This window comes from Thunnus maccoyii, chromosome 23 (genome assembly GCF_910596095.1).
Source record: "Thunnus maccoyii chromosome 23, fThuMac1.1, whole genome shotgun sequence".
Classification (NCBI taxonomy): domain Eukaryota; kingdom Metazoa; phylum Chordata; class Actinopteri; order Scombriformes; family Scombridae; genus Thunnus; species Thunnus maccoyii.
In genome coordinates this window covers 2,723,635-2,748,347 of record NC_056555.1, presented here as the reverse complement: position 1 = coordinate 2,748,347, position 24,713 = coordinate 2,723,635, and the positions used below count along the sequence as shown (strand labels likewise).

The following is a 24,713-nucleotide window of genomic DNA, read 5'->3' as shown; positions in this document are numbered from 1 at the left end:
AGACACATTTCAGCAGAATCTTAATTTAATCGTGTTAAAAACGAAATTATTTTCACATACTAGATGGTGGTGTAGAAAGTAATGTTTTTGTGCAGGAGAATGATTTTCCTTTGTCTGTCTATCTTAACTGTTTTCTCACACATATCTTTGTTGTTCATTCAGATTTTCAGATTGTTCTGGAGTTTCAGGACTGTCTCAAGTCCAACAACAGTCCTTAGACTAAATGTAGAATATGTAATGTGAAAAAATTTGCGCTGTTCAAGTCAGGCGTCTCACACATGTGGGGTCACGGTCTATCAAGTCCCTTTGACACTTTGATAGGAAACTTTAAGAAGAAGCTCTCCAGGTACAAACTGTTTCAGTTAGTGACCTTGACATTGACCTTCAGACCATTAGAGAACGACCTTACAATCAAAAACCAGTTGAAAAGAAGTATTCTGTCTAAACTCAGAACTAGCTAATCTGTGACTGTTTTTCTGTTTACCATTTTACAGGATGGTCAGCCTGATATCCTCTACACCTTCTGGACTGATGTAACCAACACACTTAGTGAGGAGTTTCACAGAGCAACTGAAGGTAAGTTTGTACCTTTTTTCCCCCTATAGTCTCCCCTGCAACTATCAGTTTAAGAAGACAACCAGGATACAGTTAAAGCTGCTTATTCAGGGGAAAGAAGAATTTAAGGTTTCTCTCAGAGATGTCTACAACTGATAACTGCTGCATCGCCACCAGCACAAACAACTAGTGGGAGGCTTCTTTTTGTGAGCCATAATCATCAGGCTGTAACAAGAGCTCAGTTAACAGCAGGAAATCAGTGGTGCTGCAAGTAATAAACGGCCTGTTGTTCATGGAGTCATCGGAGCACTGAGCAGCTTCATCAGTGTTGGACTGGTACAACCTTAGTCTGTAGTATGTCCATGCTTGCAACTGCATTAAGACGAAAAAAAAGTAAAGGATAGAAATGAATGGCATTCGTTGACTTCACCTGTACATGAAAAGTACATGTACAAAGCAACATTCAAGTCATTTAGCCTGTCGAATACATCTGGAATATAAACTAAGCACACTGCCAGTTGGGCTGTTGTTATTAGCCATGCTAATGCTAGCCATGCTGGATTGCCCTGAAATTTTATATAGACATTCATGGTTCCCAGAGGATGAATCTCTCGTAAAATAGAGGAAAATAGACTCGAAGCTTAAAAATACGCTTCCGGTTGCTGTTATGCAGGCTGTGTAGACAGCTGTATCGATTAACAAAGAAGCATACTATTCCGTCAGACGCATGTGACACGGATGACTGAAAAGCGCGGCTGAAATGCTTTCGGTGTAGACATGTGTGTGTCATCCTGTGCAATATCTCAACATCTACCGGATGGATTGGCACAACATTTTGTACAGACTTTCATGGTTTCCAGAGGATGTATCCTAAAAACTTTGCTGATCCTCTGACTTTTCCTCTAGCAGCATCATCAGGTCAAAATGTTGATTTATCAAATATGTTGGTTTATGACTAAATTCTTGCAAAATATATGGCATTCCCTTCAGCCTCAGCTGTACTTTCCATTTAGTGCTAATTAGCAAATTTTAGCATGCTAACATGCTAAACTAAGATGGTGAACATGATTTAAACTCTCTTATTCAAAAGAACAGACTTTTAAACATATACAGGAAACAACAGAAATGATATTATATAAAATATATTTGTTGTCAATGGGAACTAATAGTTGCAGCCCATGTCTGATGAACATTATCTAAAAAAGACTTAATGGAAGAGAACGTTTATGTCTTCCTACTCAAGAAATGAAAATATCTGGTAGGACTGCCTGTGTGGCTCTAATGTTAGCTCATAGATGCTCCTGTGCTGGCTCGGAGGGATACATACACCCTTTTCTTCTAATTTAATAACATGCATTACCAAATATTGTCGAGACATGTTGGTGGTTTTGCCACCTTTTCTTAAAATTAGTGCATTTTCCCTTTTTTCGCTGGTGCTTAAGCACAACAAGAAAAGAGGCTGTGCATCCCAATGTTGAGTCAGTGATTGCAGCACACTGGTATCAATAAGAGGAAATTGATCATTTTGGAGCAAAGTGGTTCTCAGGAATTGAACAATTTAGAACTCGTTCTAAATGGGCACTGATTGTTGTTTCTCCACCCTAATCATCCTTCTCTTGTTCCTCCATCTCACCAATGTCTCACTACAGTCAGTTATCAAATAAAGCCACAGATAAATTGTCCTCCCCTCTAAAAAATAAAAGAAATAAATACAAAAAAACAGTTGGTGTATTAGAGAATCTTTGTAAGGGATGGACATGGAGAAAAGAGACTTAATTATGCTAACAATAAAATCTCATTCACTCACTCACTCACTCACTCACTCACTCACTCACTCACACACACACACACACACACACACACACACACACACACACACACACACACACACACACACACACACACTCACAGATCAGATGGAGGCGTTTCAGTAGAGAGTTGTCTGATTACAGGGAATAACAAAGTGAGAACAGGAGAGGCGGATTTGGCTGCTTGCTAACATACTTGGCTTCAAACTCGCACTTTACTGAAAAACCTGCAGTTTCTATCCTGCTGTGTGTGTGTGTGTGTGTGTGTGTGTGTGTGTGTGTGTGTGTGTGTTTGTGTGTGTGTATGCAAGCTGTGTAGTGAAGATATTCTGGAACAAATATAAATAAGGAAGGGAGGTGTGTTTGTTAATGTGAGTAATATAGAAGCACGTTTGTGTAAGCCTCTATATAACTGATTGTCTTAGGTTTCCCTTTTCCTCGTGTTCTCTCTCTCTCTTCCCCTTTCAGTCTTTGTCATGTGCAGACAAATCTCATGTGCAAACCAACAATGAGTTGATCTGCTAACAAGTATTGTGTGTGTGTATCAAAGCCTGATGTATCTTTTAACATTGTTGTCCAAAAACTATTAAATATACATCAGTGAGCAACACTGTTTCACTGGGTGACAGTGGTTCATGGTAATGAACACACAATGTAGTTTATTTTGACTCAATCACACACACACACACACCATCCTGCTGCTCGAAATACTCATTAAAGTAGACTTGGATTAATCTGCCGCTAAAAATAGTACCCCAAAAATTGCACTTTTTCCTCCTGTTTGAGTAACATTCGCTAAAAACAGTGATCAGCTGTCATAGGGAATTACTGAACCTTTTTAAAAATTGAAACCATGTATTTTTGAGCCGTTTTTTAAAGATTGACGTCTTCAGTAGCAACCAATAGCCCTGTGTGAAGTCAGGAAGTACTGAGGATTTGATGACAAAAAAAAAGATGTTTTAAAGATTTCTCCCCGACTGTGTTAACTGACAAGAAAATGAAAGGTTTCATTAATCATATCATTTATAATTCCTATGTCATGACGTCAACAAAAATGACTTTAGAGATGACATTTGTCTGTGGCTCTTTGATGTAAGGGAGGTGTTCTTATGTGTAATGGACACACTGTGAAGCTTCTGCATCCAACATCAAGCTTGTATCTTCCTTTTATGTTAACACAAATCCTCTCTCTGCTTTCTGAGTCGTCTTCTTGTATCAAAGCTTTACTTGTCACCCTTTTCCTCTTTCTACCTCTTCCTATCTTCCCAAGCTGTTGCATTTGAATTTAATAAAGTCATTATTCCCACTCTGACTGTCTGTCTTTCTCTTCTAGCTTCTTTTGTCATTCCTGTGTTAAACCCTTAACTATTAAAATAAATGCCTCTGATCATATAAGGAAACAGTGATTGTTTATAGGTTAGAAAAATACTATAAACAATAAGAAACATTTGGTAGAAGGAAGAAACTGTGGATTACAGTTACAGAAACCAGAACATTCCCTAAAAATAGAATCAGATATAAAAAAGGAGAAACATATAGAAAGAAAGAAAAACTACAATACCATAATAAAGTTTGTATTTTCTGAATTGTCTGTTTGATATTATTTGTTAGAGATGTACTGGAATAATAGAACATTTACATTCAGGAGCTATCTCTTTTCTTTAATCTGTATGCAAACTGAAATGTAAATATGAGCATTTGTAGTTTTAGGGGCGAGTTATGAACTGGGACTATTTCTTGTTGCAGTGCTTGTCGTTGGTGCAGTGACTGTGTGAAGTTCACACACATGGGATTGATATCAATCTTCTCATCTCACTCTGGAAGAGAGTATATAAACATATTTCCCCAAATTTTTCATTCGCAGACTGTTTAAGCGGTGAAGTCTTGTTTAGTACAGACCATCTGTTCTAATGTAGTAAGTTTACCCAGGACTTTTGTAAAATACGTTATGATTTATTTCCATAAGAGGTAGACGTCATGACAATTCCATTCCTTCAATGTACAGTATATAGAAACCCTGTTTATCAAACTGTTTCAAAGAATTGTCTACAGGCTGTATACAATGCTCTGTTCATAAATCTGTGATTAAAAAAAATAATTTAAAGCTTTACCGAAGATTTTTCTTTTTGACTTTGCTCACTCTTTACTGCTTCTGCCTCTTTTCTCTCTAGCCTCGTCCTTCCTGAAGCAAGCGTTTGAAGGAGAGTATCCTAAACTGTTGCGGCTGTATAACGAGCTGTGGCGGCGCCTGCAGCAGTACAGCGCCAGCCTGCAGGGGGCACTGACAAGCAGCGGAGGGATGGACGCCACTCTGGACATTACCGCCACTGAGACAGACAGCCAGGACCTCTTCACGCATGGCAAACAAGACTACAAGTGAGTAGACACAATCAAGAGTCTGAGCTCTGAAAACCTTGTTTTTTCGCTATTTTTTCATGCATTTTTTACTTTTTTCTGACATTTTAGAAACAAAATAAACAATAAATTATTAAAAAATAATTGACATATGAATCGATAATGAAAATAATTGTTAGTTGCAGTAATCTTTGATAGGATTTGAGGTGATTTGAGATGGTAGTTCTTAGGTCACAGATTACATACAGTTTCTGTTGGCAAACACACCACACATCATTTCCAGTGAGTTCAAATACAGTAGTTGTAACTAACTGCCAGTATAGTACATGGAGATAACAGCTAGTCCCTTAGTTTTAGTGTATGCTAATAGTTGGAACACACTCATAAAATAATAGAAAGTAACTGAATGCTTTCAGACATCAAAGTACAACATGCACACATGTAGTAATAGAATTACATTCTTATTGTCAAGTGTTGTAACATTACCAATCATTATCATTGCACCATCAGTTAAAAATATGCTGCTTAGGACTGCAACTACCAATCATTTTCATTATCAGTTAATCGAGTCATTGTCTAGTCTATAAATTGTCAGAATTTAATAAACAGTGCCCATCATAATTTTCCACATCTCAGGTAGATGAATTCAAATATCAGACCAACAATCCAGTAATAATTATATTAGTAATGTGACAGAATGATTTCAGAAATTGGTTTCATAATATTTCATTGTAATTTGCATTGCGTTTTGTAACACTAAGTTATTACATAATGACTACTGGCTGACTTGTTTTAGACACATTAACTTGTAGATAGAAATGCACTGATCTAATACACTGGATCTGTCATTGCAACTTACTCAGCGGATCAGTTATTGTCCAGTCAAGACCTATCTACACTAAACACTGTCTCTTGCTCATGTTCATATTGGTACACATTCATAAAACTTCTAAAACAATATTTAAAATTCACACAAGGCTAAACAGAATCTTAATATAATTCAAAAGTGATGTGTAGTTACACATCACTGAGAGAGACTAGGAACAAAGGAATGATGGATAAGGTGGATGGAGAGGGAGTAAAGACATGACAGAACACACACATTAGATAACACACAGTGAGTTTTAGTACACACCAATCAATCAACCTGCTGATTAAAAGTGATAAACAAAGCTGAAAGAAAAACCACACTCACATGTGAAAATGTGTTCATGCAGATTGTCAGACACACACATTTCAGCCTCATCAAACACTAATGAAAATGTACCTGCTAGTTTTGTTGAAGCATGTTAGCTCATAACTACACATTGTACTGTTTAAATATTTTCTCCTTCTATTTCTTGTTCTCTATCACAGTGATTAACAGCCATGAGAAATGATGATGATTACAGTGAACGCACGCACGCACACACACGCACGCACAGCTCTAGCAGCATGCCTGCATTGAATAGTAATAGGATAAGACACAGTGGCATTTTGCTTCCATTTAAGTTCTCCATTAGTAAATGTCAGCACAGATATTTAAGTCAATTAGAGGATGTTTTATGTGAATGTAAGGCAGTGAATAGATTGTGGGTATCAAAATAACTTGATATATTTGAAATTTTAAAGGCTACCTTACAGTTAAGTGACACTATGATCTGATCCTGCTGCCTGTTGTGGCAGAGTGAAAGGAAAACATGTTTTTTACCTGTTCAACCATGAGATCCACACTACAAAAAATGATCTGTATGTTTTTTGTGGCTATTTCTTTGTGTGTGTGCGCAGCCCGGAAAAGGCTCTAAAGGACTCTCTGCAGCCGTACGAAGCAGCATACCTCTCCAAATCCCTCTCTCGCCTGTTTGATCCCATCAACCTGGTGTTTCCCATGGGGGGCCGTAACCCGCCCTCCAACGACGAGCTGGACAGTATCATCAAGACCATAAGCAGGCAAGTACATGCCAGTTTGGCTGCCTCTCAGTGACAAAATCATTCTACACTGCCTCTGCCACTTCTTGGTTGTCGCTGTGAGTGTGTCAAGATGTTTAAAGGCCTTTTATTGAGCCCACCGGACAGTCGCGCAGGCATTTATAGAAATTGTTACAGAAAGAATGTTTAAAACACTCACTAGGTGGTAGTCATCTTTTTAGTGACTTTTAAAATAGAAAAACATGATGTCAGCTATGTGTAAAACAACAAAAAACACGATTTATTCTGACTGAGAGAAGTCCATTAAATTCAATACAAACTAGGTAAAATCAAAGATTTCTTTCTCATTTCTCAACTGGTGTGCTGTTTCAGTAGCACTGTGCTCAGTGCTGTCACTGATTGCTGGAAGATGTATAAATTAGATTACTTTTTTAATTACCAGCATTGCTGTAATGCAACTTCTGAAGATAGAAATCCAGGACCATATGTAGTGTGACCATTCTGGATTCTGGCACCACATTAGTTACATCAGTCATTCTGATGTCATTATATGTACAATTTATGTTAGGACTCGATACATAATCAAGATCAAATACATTATCAGTGCCTGAAAGAATCACAAAGCACCGCCACAGTTCCCTCAAAATATATCCAAAAATGTCTTTATAATTGTTAAATTATTTGTTGTAAAATGTATATTTATAAGAGAGAAAGAAAGACATTCCATAAGAGTAGCTGCACCAAAAATGAGCTCTTGAATACATCTCAGACTTGGACCTAAAAAAAAAGTGGGACATTTTGCAATATAACCTTCAAATAATCTTCAGAAAGGACTCTAAAGAAGAGTTAACAGCATTGATCAGAAAAAAACAGAAAATATCATCTTTGGATTTATTTTTTAAATCAAAACAGCTAGCTGGGTGTCAACTGCTAACTGCTACGTGCCACTGTTACCAACATGCCACAGGAGAAACCGCAACAAAGAAGCTAACAAAAGAATTATTTTAAGAAGACAAGAAGGAAAATTAAAGGATCTTTGTTGTTAACATGAATATATCTGGTGAACTGTACATAGTTAAGTTTTTGCCAGTGATGGTAGGCTACAAAAGCTAGCAAAGTAAATAGTTAGTCTAGCTCCCCCTGGGAGGAAACAAGTGTTCGCCATGGAAACCAGTCAGCAGGCAGCTAAGCACATCACAGCTCTCAGAGCAGAGAACAGGGAGATTGGATACCCTGTTAAATGTAAGAGTGGAACAGCCAGTGAGAAACACAAGGAGAAGACACTGCATTAAAACCCAGAGATCCTCTTCAATGACTACGCCCAACAAAAAGAAGGAAGGAAGAAGAACAACCTCATATTCTTCACTGATTCCATCTACATCTGGAAAAGTACTCTGTGCAGCAATTATGCGTACGTATCCAGTGAGCTCAGGAGGCAGAGTAAAGATCTGTAAAGATGAACACCTTGACAAGGATGACCCTCTGTTTACCATCACATATTACACCAAAGGAAAGGTCATGATTCAAGGGAATGAAGCCAACCTAGAGAAGCCAACCTTTGAAGAGACATTCCCCCTGTTGAAAGCTGAGGTGGACACCAAGATGATCAATGTTCCCTTTGACAATGAAGATAATGAGAGCCTAGTAGAGAACCCACTCCATTAATATACATGAGGGGGGCAAAACATTAGGAACACTCTTCAATATAATGCACCAGTACACAGTACTCCACCACCACCCATTACAACCTCAATAATAAACATAAAGTAGAATTATCACCTCTGATGGCTACTGGCTTATATATATGTATATATGTATGTATATCTATCTATCTATCTATCTATCTATCTAGATAGATATAGATAGATAGATAGATAGATATTACTCTTTGTCATGTGCTCTTCACCTGATGAAGAAATGTTTTCTTTTTCAGTCAAATAAAATTTTTGGGAGCTAAAAAACTAACTTTGCACAAAGTAGCGCTTTGTTAATGTTTGTAATCTGGGAGAGAAAAACAGGCAAAAATCAGACAAAAGAAGATACAAACTTGTTTGTCCACAACAACACAATTCTATCTTCATCATTTTTTGGCAGATCACAATGCCACCTCTGCTTGCAAAAAAAAAAGCTTTATCCCCTCTTCTTTTCTTGAATAATGCATGTGGCCAATTACGTACTGTGGTTCATATGATTTTTCTTTGGATGAAACTTTCTAAGACTCATAGACATAAAGGAACCTAATTCTTTCAGCTGAACGTGTTTCAGGTATAAACACTAACTATGACTTCAGTTTGAAATGAAGTCATAGTTAGCAGACAGACAGCTGTTGTCTGGCTGTGAAGTGTAGTATCTATTTAAATAGTTATATGTAAAATCATACAACGTAGAGGCTCTCCTGCTTTTGGTGGCTTAGGGGCAGTTTAGAGAGCCTGCAAAAACACTTATGTAATGTAATGTAAAACCAAACCATCAGTAATTATTTATTAGTACTTATTCATAGTATGTATGAAGTGACAGATGCTCAGTCACAGCTGCAGCTTTGTCTTTCCTCATTGATACAGTCATGTTCTCAGTTAGAATGCCAACCATGGCTGAGTTTAACAAATGTCAAACCAAGGTTATAATAAACACCAAAAACACATGTTTTACTACTAACTGATATCAGTAGATACATTAGTATCAGCATGTCATTCTAAAACAGTAACTTTCTGCAAGGATAACAGTGAAATAAGCTTTATCAGGGACATTTTCAGTAACTTCACATTATACATATTGCTATCAAGAACATTTTATTATAAAACAAACATCTTTCTCATTCTCTCTTACAAATTAAATAAAAATAAACTGAAAGTAAATGAGTAATAAGAGAAGAACAAAGCATTTTTAACTCTCAAAAAACAACAATTTAGTGAATTGATACATATAAGTAGACATTTTGGTTAATGGTAATATAAATTCCCATTAATCAGTATTGGATACTCACCAAGAATCAGTCTCTCACTAACCTGCAGATACACACATATTTAAAAACATACGAGGTGACTCATTATTGGTTAAAAACACTATGCATCCAAGCTATGGTCTAACTACTGACATACAGCTTGCATTTGATAATTAGGCCGGGCCATGTTATTTTAGTGGAATGTAAAATCTGTCTTATTTATTTATTTGTTGGTTTGTTTGCTTGTTTGCAGTGAACTGAATGTAGCATCAGTGGATCCAAACCTCTCTCTGGCTGTGGCCAAGAATGCTGCCAAGACCGTCCAACTCTTCTGTGTCAAGTCTGAACAGCTGGTGTGTACAGCCTAGTGTGTGCTTATATTGATGTTCTCAAGTTCTGAATGAAAAATCATCTATTTGCATCTCTGTATCTTTCCAACCCTCTATGTGTCAGGTTAACTACCTATGACGGCACTGTTTGTTCCACCTTGTAATTGGTTTATCAACTCATAAATCTTTAACATAATAAAGCAGTTATGAAATATTCAGATGAATGGAAATATTGAGAGTTTAATTATTTAATTACAAGATTATGGAAAAAATATTTATTGCAGTTGTTCCTATTCGTGTATCCTGTGTAGACTCTTGCCTGCCTACCTGCGTGTCTGGCTTTACTTTTCAATCAATCCCATCTCCCTTTATCTGTAGTTGTGTACTCAGGGTGATGCCAGTCAGGTGATTGGTCCATTAACAGAAGGCCAGAGGAGGAACGTTTCTGTGGTCAACTCCCTCTACCGTCTGCAGCAGGCTGTCACCAAGGTAGGAGACTATAATACATACAAAGGCAAAAACAAGATGAGCTTGTAGACGTGAGAAGAGCGCAAGACAAACTGGGGGCAGGGAAGAAGGAAGAACATGTGGCTAATATCAGTGTTCATAAAAGATCCTTGATCATATACTTTTAAAGGTTGAGTGTGTGATCATCACCACAGACATTTGAGGTCTATTTTTTATGGCTTACTCAGTTAAAAATGTCTGAGCACACTGATGATCCCTAAGAAACAAGAAGAAAATTGTGTTCTTACTTCACACACGTCTTGTCCATGGAGAGAGAACAGAACATTAGTGACTACATTTTGAAAGCACAGTGAATATGTTGGAGATTATCTACTTTGCCTAATTAGCTTTGCTTCATTAAGGTGAGGAGTGTGCATGTATCTGGGTGTTCAGCTACATTGCCTGCATGCACACATTTTTAGGAGAAAAACTCAGAAGAGAGTGGTGGATTGAATACAAGATGAAAATGATTTTTAACATTGTCATCAAGTGATGAGGCACCTTTGCCGTATTTTTATTTATTTCCAGCGATTAGTCATTGGTAGATTAGTTAACCCCAGTTTTCTTTCTCAAGATCATCCACAGGTGTGACAGGGATGGCCCCAACTTGGAACACACTATCGCACATGTAGTTCTCCAACTGTGTCTGTATGTGACGAGAGTATTACCTTTCTAATGCATAGAGATGTCACATAAAATGGTGTCTACATTCGCACACACACACACACAGACACACACACACATGCGTACGTGAAAGGAAGTGAAGGAAATTAAAGGGGGATAAAAGGAAAAGCAGTCAGGGTGCAGTATGTTCTCTCAGCTTCCTCCATTAAAGATGTATGGTGTGTCCTGGCACAGCAGCCCAGCTGATTAATAGCATAAAAAAACAGATTACGCCTGTATTAAATATTTAACCTCAAGGCTTTAAAATTTTACTGTGTGAAAACAGAGTGAAAATTTATTCTGGGGCGGGGTGAGGGGTGGAGGGACAAAGACAGGTTGTAAAACAGGGAATGTAGATAAGAAAACAAATACAGATGCATATTGTGCTGAATGGTATTTTATACTATTTCAGACCTTCCTTAAGATAAACAATCTTGACCTCTAACTATCTTGAATGACTTAACACCTGTTTCAAATCTAGCCTTCAGAAAGCAGTACATGAACAGTTTTCTTAGTGATAACATACAGGATAAATACCAGAAACTGTACTGGTAAAAGTCTTGAATGACCTCAGTGCTCTTATAGGTAATGTTTACATCTTGGTCCTCCTCGATCTATGAGCCACATTTTATACCATGGTCACACTGCTGATTGAGACATTTAGTTTATATTTCCTGAACGACCCTCAAGTGGTTTCTTATCTATTTAATAGGGAGAAAGTTTATTTCTATGTATTGGATGTGTTAAATACCCATTACATTCCATATGGTGTTCCACAGGGATCCAGATTTGGTCCACTCCTTTATTCATTATACATCAGTGTGTTTCCCACAGGAAATGACAGGAAATTAAATACCAGCAGTGTGGCAGTGCTACCTCACTTCCACTAGAAGTTTTTTTTTTTTTTCTGGACATTGCGTCTTGCTGTTTTGATTAATTGTTGCGAAGCAAATGTACTTCTCCCAATCAACCACCTGCTGACCTGAATCAGACAGATCCTACTACTACCTATCTCTTGGTCAGTGCAGTTACTAAACTGTTACTAGACTGTTGCCTTACTCATTAAATATGTGGCCTTTACTGTGTGATGTAATGCCACTGCTTGTTTTCCATGAACCTCAATAAAAGTATTATTATATTTCATAAAAATACAATAATTTCTTCTGATGTTAGCAGAGGCACTATTTATCTCAGGCAAGGGGGGGGCCCTCCACTCAAACCCATGTACATGCTTTCCATTCAACCAAATTATACAATGATGTTTCCTCAAAAAATTTGAAAGTTGCAGCATATCTGAATATGTGAACAGACTGAAACATCATAAACTGATAAATATTCCAGCAGTGAGCGAGACAGTGTGCAGGAGTCTCTTTTTTTCATTTTTACAACAATACATGTAAAATTTCAAAGATTCAGAAGACACATAACTGCATATATTACTAGCACCTGATGATTTTATGAAAGATTTAAAAAATAATTGTCAAAATAAAATCAGCAGATATATTCTGACTTTTAGTCTCAAGAATTGGTCAAGCTCCGAAAACACTGGATCAATGGCGTCTTTCAACTGATGACATCAACAGGGTTCATTTTTCAAACTTTGCAAAGTTCCCTCCAGAGCCACACAAGACATTGTACAGCTGTCTCCATAGTCTCAGCACCTAAAGCTCTTGTGTTTTGTTGTTGCAGATTATTTCAGGTTTGGGATCGTGTCCACCGGCTGCTGCGGAGGCCCTCTCTTCTTCTTTGGAGGTATCGACTATTAACACCCATGTTTTCATTTTCATTCATAAACATGTTCATTTTTTTGGTATACAAACCATGTAGTGTTTTTTGTGTTTTTGTATTTATCATAAATGCTGCTTAAAACATTCTTTCTCAGTTTAAATGCTTTGGTAGAAAAGTCACATTCTTCTGTGCTGATAGTGTGGAGACTGTGTCTTTTACCTGCTGTGTTACTGCTGTAACATAATCACAGGGAACAATGTCCTCTTGGGTATATTATTATAATAGAGTTTTTTGTCAATTTAGAAAAGGCCTGAAGCTCACATTTTTTCATCATAACTGTGAATTAGAAAACTCAGACCTGCACAGTTGATTAAATTCTTAAGGGATTCTTTTATGAAGCGTTTTAAGTGTTTTTTTTCAACTCAGCATGTGTTTTGATTTAGTTTGTCTTTTGACAAAACTGTTTTAGTTACATTTTAGCCTAGTTTTCTTTGTGCATTTTGAATTTCTCCCTTCTAAACATTCGAGAAGGGTCCAGCAGCTGCAGACCTCACATCTGGGGAGGTCTGTGAGCCAAAGGGAAGAGAGAAGGATTCAAATTGTGACTAAACATAACATTAACATTACATCCACATCCACAACCCTCAATAATGTTTCAGTAGTTTACCTTTTTTATAAATGTTGATGTGTTTGTCTGCATGTTTTTGTGGTTAGTCGGAGCTATTTTGTTGCCACCAATTTTCTTTGGGATTGTAGATTTTTTTTTTTCCCCGTCTTCTTTCCAAGAACCGGTAACATTAGCCATCATTACTGGCAGAGGCACGTTGTTAGTGAAATACAAGAAGCTGCTCATTAGTGCAACAGGTCAAGCAGCTAAATCAGCTTGTGAAGAAGAGATATTTATGGGCGGAAGAAGATACGTTTACTAATCAGGAGCTACTGTGCGTAATTCTGCAGATGCATTAAAATATGAATTAGTTCATTTTATCCATCGTTCACACTAGCATTTAGTTTTCATTCCTTTTATCAACATTTTTATACATTTAGTCATAGTTTTGTTTTAGTCTGGTTTTCATCTGGAAAAAATAGTCGTCAGTGATTCTTTTTTTAATAGATTTCATTCATAAAATGAACACAGCTCCACACTATGAGAGGTGTGCTGGAGTGGATGCATCTTTTAGAGACTGTTAATTTAATCTCAAACACATACAACAGCTGTTAAATGTCTTTGGTTTAGACATTTTTCTGCACTTTTCAATTTATTTGAACACATTTGATCAATAATCTACTCGCATACATTTTATTTTTCTACACCTGTTGCGCTTCTGTCTGCAAAGGGAAAGTTTTGCTAACGAGAATCTGTCTGCAGGGTTTAAAGTCCTGTCACACACACTCCTGGGAGCACACAGTCTAGTGGGTCAGATATTGAATTTCAGTTGATCTCTGTAGAGATGAAGCAGAGAAAAGATCCTGCTCTTATCAGCACACTGACAAACACACATCCGCACAGCTGATAACAAACCTATATCTCAAGTGTAAATCAGTCATCCAACCTCATATGTATGTACCTACTGCTCACCTGACTACACAAGTTACTATGGCAACAAGGAGCCCCTGAGATCCAGGTAATGAGCGGTAAACTAAATGTGATGTGGTCTTTGTGGATGCACAGTAGCTGTCAGGTCTGGAGTTTGCTCTACCTGCCTGTGTTATTCAAGCACCGTACATTTCTTACAGAATCTATCATCTGTCCCTGTTTTGTGATTCAGGGAGTGCAGGCCCTGATGAGCAGCGCGGTACAGCCTCTGCTGCAGTCAGTGACTGACTCCATCGAGGCCATCATCATCACATTACACCAGGAAGACTTCTCAGGGTCAGTCATTTTCTCTCATAGCTGTTCTACACTAAGTGAACATAACTGACAGGTGTCAGTGTGAATGGGTTGTCCTGTGTCTCACTGAAAAGCCACCTCAATGTCAGGGTTGAACCTGGGTATCAACCCTCAGTCCTGTCTCGGTACTGAGTATTAAAAACTGTGTAAAACTATATTTACTGAGCGTCAGATCCTCACCAGATTGTTTTTGTTCCTCAGATAAAATCTCTGTATAGACGGAGGTGTCAAGTTTTTACCTAGAATCATGAGGAAAACTGTTTTTGCCTCTATAAGGTTTCTCTCTCTTTTTTTTTGATTTGTTTGTTTTAGTAATGAATGTGTTTCTTCTAAAATGTAACAAATAGATGGCCACAAAAAAGTCCTAAAATCTATAATAGAATGTCTGGTCAGATTTTTACTTTTATGTTTATGTATGTTAATTTAATGTTTCACTTCTTTTGATCAGATATTTACAAAAATTTTGCTAATTTTGGACTTTTTTTAGTCACAGTTCTTATAAAGTTATGAATTGAGAATTTTGTTCAAATGATAAGGAGTTTCATTAATGAATTTAACCTTCCTCAGAGTAAAGAAACTCATGTATAGTATTAGCATTAGTAATATTGTGGAACTTTGAATAATACTCAGCCCTCGACCCATGTTGCTTTAAGCACATATCGAGTTCTCCATTCATTATTATCACGGACCAGATAGTCAGATCCGCAAATAAAATGTTTTTTCATTTGTTCAATCAACACACATCAGATCAACTGACACACATCAAGCTGAACGTCTGCACGAATCTGCTGGAGGGTAAAATCAACATTTAACAGCATCTGTAGAAGACACTGTCTCCTACAGCTCCAACATGGCTCAGTTACACTTTATCTGTTTCAATGCTTGATTTAATTAAATGTAACTTCCCTGTGTGATATTTACTTGAAAATAACATCACACAGAAGCTTTACTGCAGGCTTGTGAAGAAATGTATTCTTACTCATCATTAGTGGCTGACTGAGTTTGGGTTTTGTTATCCAACAGCTGTTTAGAGAAGAGATTATTTTTTTGTTTCATTCACACATAAATTTAGTTTGTGTGTGAGTTAATACCAAATGCTACAGTTTGTGTCTCTTTCAATTTGAAGAATATTCTTCTTAGAAAATGAAGAGGATGTAGTGTGATGTTGTGGGTCACACTGCTTGACATACACGTCCCATACCAGCATCTTTTGTGTGTGTATGTGTGTTGCAGGCCGTTGTCCAGCCCTGATAAGCCTGACGTTCCCTGCTCGCTCTACATGAAGGAACTACAGGGTTTCATCTCCAGAGTGATGGCCGACTACTTCAGACCCTTCCAATGCGTGGACTTCATCTACGAGAGCACCGAGTCCATCGCTCAGAGAGCCATCGAGCTGTTCATACGCCACGCCAGTCTGCTGCGCCCGCTGGGCGAGGGCGGCAAGATGAGGCTGGCAGCTGACTTTGCACAGGTTAGGGCCTCCTTTCTGAGGCAGATGTTTTTCAGACATTCCAGACTATCCCTTCTGTCATGGATGGTTGACAGATGATTCAACAATGCCAAGGTCCTGGCTTCACCAGACTGGTGAATGCATGGCTGTGTTTGTATGCTCATGCTCACTTTTGTTTTTGTGTGTCAGATGGAGATGGCAGTGGCTCCTCTCTGCAGAAGAGTGTCTGATTTGGGGAAACCGTACAGAATGCTGCGTTCTTTCAGGTGTGTACGCTCATAAATCATGAAGATTAACACAACATCGGCACAGGGTTGTAGTGGGAATTGGAGAACAGCCAGTTTTATAACCTATCATGATCTCTTCTGATCAGGCAAAATCATTTTTAGCAAAGATCTGCAGGCTACAATGTGGCTAACAGTAGTTAGATCAATGCAGACAAACAAACAAACCTGGTAGCTGAATCTAAAGTATCATATTTCATATTCTTGTATTGACATTCAGAAACACACTTTATTCATTGGTCCTACATCCTTAATCGCAGCACAAGCAGTAGCCTTCAGACAGCAGGTCAGTACAGCCTGGTGTCAAAGTTCAACAAATTAGCACACAAGTTATTTTTCCAAAATCATGTCAACACAGCGTTACATAAAAACTCACTTCTCTATTACCTCTAATGGTATCCAGCCATACATGCTTTGAAGGCATCTGTTTCTTAGATTTCTGACTCCAGCACTCAGACAACCTCAGACAATTGAAAAATTAAAGTTCCACAGCTATGTCTCTCCACAAACAATGTCCCAATGTTCCTATAATAACCCACAAACCCCACTGTCAACAGTTTTAATCAGTACTATTTTTTCAGTAGTTTCAATAAAATTTGAGCTGTGTTGATTATCCAGGGTAATATTATTCAGGAAAAATGTTGCTGTTGAGTTCTGCAAATGTCTTTTGCTTTAAGCACCACAAAAGAAACATCAATTCATCCTCTTGTGTTGGGGTGGAAGCAGAAATTTCAGTGATGGTAATTTGGGTGAACTGACCCTTTAAGATCACTGTTACAGAACATTAATATAGAACCTTAGCATACCTGCAGTTTTCCATGTTGAAGTACATTATTTACAAATCACATATACCTCACATTATTGTTGACTGGGTTCAAAGCATAGCAGCAGTTTTAGATTGATTTCCTGCTGCACCTTCCAAACAACATCGGTTTTAGTTCATTTCAGTAAACTGACACAAGCTTCAGATAGCTTTACTTATGAAGTTCAAGTCCCCGTTTTAATTGAAGAGTAAAGGAGGTTATATGGAATATGGTCGACTTATCTGAGCATGACACTCCTCAGTACATTTGACAGAAAAAATACATCAAATTACAAAACGTTATGTCAATAATGTTAGCCTACATGAGCGAATAACGTTGGTTAGCTTAGCATAATCAGATATTTTGCTCTCACTGTAAACTGCTTGAATAATATAAATTCTAAAACACATATTTCTTCAGGCATGCAGATATGAATTAAACAAATCTACTGGCCCTCAAGTGGCATGAATAATGACAACAGATAGAGGACATGACCTGGAGGATAGTTACTGTCTAGATGCTACATTTCACTCTCGTTTTAATGAGGACTACATGAGGTAGAACACATTGTTGTTTTGACTGCTTCTCACTTTGTGATTGATCGGGGGAAAATCCCTGCACTCCTCTGCTGACACACGTGTTACTATGGTTACGAAATGATCTTGCAGAATTATATAGATCACTTCTTTACAGAACTCTAGGATATTGCTTTTTTGCCAGCTCTCAATCAGCAGTTTAGCTTTTGAATCGATGCTAAAACCTCATATCTGCTCTCACACAGTCCAAAGACACCACTATAATAAGACTGGCTGTTAGTCAGTATACAGGATGTGACTGTTAATTGTGTGTTTGTGTTTCAGGCCTCTGCTGTTTCAGACCAGCGAGCTGATAGCCAGCAGTCCAGCTGTGGGTGACCTGATCCCCTACAGCACCCTGCTGCACTTCTTCTTCACCAGAGCTCCGTCTGAACTCAAGTCACCTCACCAGGCCTGTACACACTCACACACTCACAGCATTCACATAGTTAAATAGGGATTTACAGCATGTCATGATTATCAATGATTGGAGGTTTTCAGATGAATCAGAAGAACTAGGAGTGCAGTTTTGTCACTATACTAACTAAATGAACTGGTCACCCACAGAGAGCAGAGTGGTCCATCGCTCGTTACTCCCAGTGGCTTGATGATCATCCCTCTGAGAGAGACCGGCTCTCCCTCATCAGGTAATTACGCACATTTAAGCCTCTGTCAGCCTCACCTGCCTGTAGGAAGTCCATGTGACTGTGAGGAACAAAGATCCATCAACAGTGACCCTTAAATTCTTGAGATTAAAAAGAAGTGAGGGCATTTATTCTTGACAACAGGGAACTTTAACACCTTATTACCATAGAGAGCAGAGACATGAAGAAGTAGTTGAACTGTGGAGGATGATCAGCCTCTAGTGGTGATCTCTAATAGAACCAGACAGATTGTTACGCTTCCAGTTTTCTACATTTTTATTTTATTTAAATAGAAATCTATATATTATATACTTACATGCCAGCTGACCATTTTAAAAAGCATCCCATCAGTTTTTAGATTGATGTTCCTTCCTTCCTTCCAATGGCTTCACTTTATTTCTGTAGACAATCACACACAGTCCCAGTATGATGGTCTTCTGTTTGGGCATTTCCCAAAACCCTGACATTTCAGCCCATCAACATTTTGTACAGGAGCAATGTTAGAAACTTGTTAGAAACACAACTTACTGCATGTTAGGTAGTATTCTTTTCAACTTATAATATGTGGAAAAAACACTCTTCCATTAAAGTCACTACAAACCATTGATCTGCCACAATACTCACACTTGCAGCATTTGTGAGTAGTCATTGTGCCCACTTTTGTATATTTATGAGGCTTCAGACTGCTGCCAGTAATATCAGAGCTCAGCAGGACAACATGTTCTAAAAGTGAAAAACAATTTCATTCAGGATCTGATGGGAGTAATACGATTAATAAATCAATTATATTGATCTATGTAGAAGCTCAGAGGCCTGACTGTACATAAAACATTACTTGATATATTGACTTGTTATATTGAATGATTTCTGTCTGATTGTTTTTGGGGAAGGAAATTATTTCTCAAAATCTCTGATAAACATTTTACATGTAATATTTATGTTGTCAGTGTCACATATGCAGTAGGCTATTATACTTAAGAAGAGTTCTGATATAAAGTGAATCCAACAGGTCATTTGCTTCAATACTTCAGTATTTGTTTGAGCTCTTCCACACCTCCCAGCAGGGAAATTTTCTTCCATCCGGTGTGAAACGTGTGTGCGGATACATTCATCTCCACGTCAAAGCAAGTTGTTATAAAAACCAAAGTTCTCCTTTGTTTCCACTGATGTCTTTACAGATGAAATCTGATCATATAATCATTTTGTGTGTTCCTCTGTAAGGGGGGCTCTGGAGGCCTACGTGCAGTCGGTGAGGGCTCGGCAGGGAAAGGAGTTCGCACCCATCTATCCCATCATGCTCCAGCTGTTGCAGAGAGCCACCAGTGGTTCACAGGAGGCCAGAGCCTGAGGAGCAGCGCAGCATTTACCTGACTGCAGAGTGAAGCTCTGTCAGAGCTACTGTGAGGAGGGTACGAGAAGGCAGAGGATGCTGTTTGTTGGGATCGGGTCTAGCTGTATGCACACTACTTCAAGCTTCCTCTGGATATACGTATTTATTACTCTAACAACTAGAACTGTAATTTTTTACCGTTTTGACTGAATCAAATGACTGTTGCGTAGGGATGCATGGGATATTTCATTTTGCTCTTTTTACTTCTGATTCTAATAACAGACAGCGGCACTCTTCATCGAACCAAAAATGTAAGTTATTTGCTCCAAATGTTATCTTGCAGGACCAAATCTGATCAAAAGTTGTCTCTTAGAGAAAACTAACTGTAACAAATATAATTCCAGAATTATGAAAAGGCATCTGTAAAGACAGCTGTAAAAATGTAATGACTGATGTAATGGTGTACATACTGTAGTGGTAACACTTTACTTCAAGGCCCCCTATATAGTAGATATAAGGACATTTTAACTGTTTATTAAGGTTCAGTATTTGTCAACAATTCTAACTTCTCCTATGAAGACATGTTATATTAGGACTGTATTATTATATTGTCATTCATTATCTGTTTATACAGCAGCCTTCACTTATCAGTTCCACAGGAGGAGTTCTAATTGTCGACTAAAACATCAACTCTTACAACTTACTAAATGTGTCTGTGGGGAGTGAATAAGTGACTCTTGGGAAATAAATGGAGAAATATTTGCAGAGTTTTATTTGTTCATTACTTCACTAGAAGTAGAAGTATAGATTACACACACACACAGACAGTATGACAGCAGCAGTATACACAGGTGTATTCAGATGGGCCATTTCCACTGGTTGGGAGGGGGCTCCTCTATCAGTGGCTCCCATGGTTTCCACTCGGCCATCTTCCTGGACAGAGCCAGCTCACACTCCGCCTGCACACACACACAACATGTAAACACTTTGATACACCATCACATGCACATTATCCTGCTTTAAAGAGGTAGTTCAGACATGTGTTATTCAGAGTGACATGAGAGGAGTCAGGACGTGGTTAGCCTAGCTTAGCATAAAGACTGGAAGCAGGGGGAAACTGCTAGCCTGACTATGTCTAGAAATATACCTATCAACACCTCTGAAGCCCAGTGATGAACATGTAACAAATATTTGGTTCAAGTTTTGATCAGTAAGTTATTTATTAGTTAAAAAATACCAATTTATCAACTGAATAATCTCTTTTCAGGACTAATGTCTACAGTTTCTGAGCAGATTTGATTAATTTAGTGCTGAATTACTTTATCACATTCAATCTAAAGAGCAGCAGTGAGATGAGCACACACTGATAAACAGAGGATAATCTATATACAATGACATGTGATCTGTCTCACACGGTGATTTACACAAGAGCAAGGATGCAGAGTTATCCACTTGAAGCCAGAACAGATCAGCTTCAATCACAACGACAGCTAACAGTACACCCCCGAGATACTGGAAGCCAACAAAGACAACAACTACCTGAGGTATCTTCTACCAATAATGACAGACAACAATCAAAAAGGAGCACATACTGAATGACTGACATTAAACAACAGACTATGTTCTATCATAGTTGTGTCACTAAGTGAGAACACAACTTTTCAAATGTGTTTGTAACAAAACTGAAACAGACAACCATCAAAATCAGATAACAGAAGCAAAGGAAAAAAGTCTAAATTTGGTTGAAATGATGGAGACGAGCAACAAAGACTAAACTCTACAGAGAGAGACACCTGGATCAACTCATTTTTTTTCAGTAATTCAAGCTCACACTTGATGTTTAAATCCCTGATTCAGCTGTAAATATGAAACATGTTCAAAGTAATCTTGGTGAGACAGACCGCTGTATGATTTTATCTGCTGACTGTCAGACACCAACTGAACAAGACTGGAACAACTCAATCCAACTTGACTCCATAAAATCTGACAGTGAATGAACTCATGAGCACAGTATGACTAATAGTGACCTACCTGGAAAATGACTTCTTCAATCTGCCCACAGTTTATCTTCTTCTCCAGCTTCTCTACATCAGGCTCCTATGAAGAGAGAGATTTGTATCATACGGACACACGGACAAGCTCAATGCTGACTATTTGCTCACGCGGCAGATCTGTTGCTCACCGTTTTGACGTGGCCAAACCTCTCGTTGACCAGCTGCTCTGTGTATTTCCTGTAGGCGGCGTCCTGCGGCATGGCCTGCAGCGACGCCAGGATCTTAGAGTATAGAATCCTCAGACGCTGGAGAAGGAGAGCAGAGCAGGTTAGTTAGAGGAAGAGTGTTAAACAGCTGATGATGAGCCATGAAAAACAATACTGTGTGGCTTCAATGACTGCATTCATTAGCCATCATGTTGTCAGGGTTTATTACTGATGTGTGTGTGGTGCGTTCACTGTCAGCTGCTCACCTCATGAGGGTTGTGGGACACTGCCAGGCCGACCAGGCCGGTCGTCTGGAAAAGAATAACAGGAGAGACAAGTGTTAAAGTCTGAGTAACTTCACCAACATACTTCTTCACTTAATCAACCTCCTTCCTGATCATCACTGTGGGTTTGCTTATTTACAACACTGCAGTAGATTTTCCTGATCCTGATATAAACATAAGGCTCTGGATCTTTAACATAGTGAGTAATTAAAGATGTTATGGTTGAAGTCATTGTCAAGTACTGGACTGGATATGAATGACATTCATAAATCTACCATATATACACACTGGACTAAACAGTCTCATGGCCTTAAAAGTTCACATCCTGAATGGGGCAGCCTTGTCTGATTCAAGTCGATTTTAACTTTTTTAGGGCTGCAACTAATGATTATTTTCATTATCGATTAATCTGTCGATTATTTTCTTGATTAAATGATTAGTTATTTGGACCATAAAATGTCAGAAAATGGTGAAAAATGTCAATCACTGTTTCTCAAAGCCCAAGCTGATGTCCTCAAATGTTTTGTTTTGTCCACATCCCAAAGGTATTCAGTTTACTGTCATAGAGCACTAAAGAAACCAAGAAATATAAGACGCTGGAGTCAGAGAATTTGGACATATTTTTTCTTAAAAAATGACTAATGATGATTAATAGATTATCAAAATAGTTGGCAATTAATTTAATAGTTGGCAACTAATTGATTAATGGTTGCAGCTCCAGACTAATCTGTAATTTTAAAAGCTCACATCCTGAATGGGACAATTTTATCCGGTTAAACTCTTCCCTGTGTCCTCTGCAGGTGACAACACGGTTCATTACGTCACCTGCGGTAGAGTCACAACAAAAGGCCACAAAGAACTTATCTGATAACTCTGATTCAAAAACTGTCCAGAAGTTTAATGTCTGTCTCAACTGTTTAAATTTTAAACTTTTTACTTAATGTCGCAAGAAAAAGTCAAGCAGAGCTAATGTTGTGATACAATCAAGAATAAGCTAACACTCATTCTATTCCCATGATCTTTTTTAAACAACAGACCCGCTTACAGATTGTACAAAACAAGACAATTTGTTATATATTTCATTATAATGAAACAACCCGTTTAAACACAGGACATATTAAATCAATGATTTCATTTTGCTATCAGAGTTCAGCATATTGCAGCGAGTCGTGTGTATGGATGCCGAAAGGGCACCAGACTAATTGCTGGTGTTAGCGACTCTAATACAGTTACACAGGTGACAAAACTTCGGTTAATGAAACAGAAAGAGAAGAGAATGTATTCAGTATTTTCGTGAAAATGGAGCAAGTTGTATAACGTTACTGAATAATACTGCGTCTACACAGCTAGCTATGCTAACGGTACAAAGCTAATACCTAGCAGTCAAACTGAGCTGTGAGTTAAGTAAAGAATTACACGGTCACAGAAAACATTGAAGTGCACAGAAAAAACTTCCACCTCTGATTTCTATCACTGAAACACATAAATGACCTCTGCTCGAACCTTTTTCAGCAGCCCAGCCATCTCTGCGGACACGATCCCGTCTGAGATTTCCGGCCACTAAATATGACGTCAGCGCAAGACCCTTTTTTTTTTTTAACCTTGTAGTTTTTTCTATTTTAAGTTTTATGTCATCATTTGCATACATGACCACAACGTTTTGCGTTATAAATACTATCAGTCAAAATAATTATGTTAACGATATCATTCGCTGTTTAGGAAATTGTTCATAAAAATGAGCGTCTGGACGTATTTTAACATTTAGACAATATTTACTTTGGTATGGTGAGGCTTTTTATCCTGCACCGCGTGACTTTAACCTATTTCACCAGCAGCATGGCGCCCTCTGCAACACTTCTAATGTGTCACGAATTAAAAACATTTTCTAGCGTCTTGTACTGAACATGTTTGCCATTATAAACCTGCCTAACTTGTCTTAGTTAGACTCTGGTCAAACTGCATTTCTAGTTCAAGACAAAGAAATTCCTCAGTTCTTGGCAGGAAATTTAAACAAGATTAATAATTTCCTTCTCTACACTGTAAACTACAAAGAGCTACAATATGTTGCTTATGGAATTACAGAGGGGCCATGTGAAAATTGAATTCCCAGAATATATTCTGATATTTATGAATCTCGGCAGCACGACAATGTTAAAACTCTGGAGAAATATTTTCATGCTGCATTATTTAGGTTCATCGTTGCTATTTGTCATTTCATGCAGGTTTTGGGTAGAATTCCTCAGATGAAACCAGTTAGGGTTACTGCAGTGACTTAGTATCAAACTTCCATAACGTTTAGGGGACTTGCAAGAGACAGATTTTAAAAAGACTGGTCAAAATAGAAGCAGCAGCTGCCAAAATATCCTAACTTAAGGTCACTAGTTAGGGTTAAGCTTCAAACGCACTATTGCCTACATTTCCCATGATGCAACTCAGCAGTTTCTTTCATTAGACACCC

General features: G+C 38.1%; 2 protein-coding genes across 2 annotated transcripts in view; one reads left to right on the top strand and one right to left on the bottom strand.

Annotated features, from left to right (window-relative positions):
* cog5 (component of oligomeric golgi complex 5) overlaps positions 1-20,533 on the top strand; it is a 65,698-nt gene extending 45,165 nt beyond the window's left edge. Inside the window, exons 11-22 of the mRNA XM_042403199.1 lie at positions 495-576; positions 4,535-4,739; positions 6,486-6,647; positions 9,821-9,920; positions 10,275-10,385; positions 12,756-12,818; positions 14,564-14,667; positions 15,919-16,156; positions 16,325-16,401; positions 18,083-18,209; positions 18,365-18,444; positions 19,663-20,533. Coding sequence (XP_042259133.1) covers positions 495-576; positions 4,535-4,739; positions 6,486-6,647; positions 9,821-9,920; positions 10,275-10,385; positions 12,756-12,818; positions 14,564-14,667; positions 15,919-16,156; positions 16,325-16,401; positions 18,083-18,209; positions 18,365-18,444; positions 19,663-19,789 — 1,476 coding nt within the window. The 3' untranslated portion in view covers positions 19,790-20,533. The remainder of the gene's footprint in view (positions 1-494; positions 577-4,534; positions 4,740-6,485; positions 6,648-9,820; positions 9,921-10,274; positions 10,386-12,755; positions 12,819-14,563; positions 14,668-15,918; positions 16,157-16,324; positions 16,402-18,082; positions 18,210-18,364; positions 18,445-19,662) is intronic.
* On the bottom strand, positions 20,521-23,847 carry ndufa5 (NADH:ubiquinone oxidoreductase subunit A5). The gene is made up of 5 exons (XM_042403201.1): positions 23,759-23,847; positions 22,238-22,282; positions 21,954-22,070; positions 21,803-21,868; positions 20,521-20,730 (listed from the first exon to the last, which is right to left on the bottom strand). Exons 1-5 carry the CDS (start codon positions 23,777-23,779, stop codon positions 20,629-20,631), a joined length of 351 nt encoding a protein of 116 aa, XP_042259135.1. The 5' UTR covers positions 23,780-23,847; the 3' UTR covers positions 20,521-20,628.
* Between the last annotated feature and the right edge of the window lie 866 nt (positions 23,848-24,713).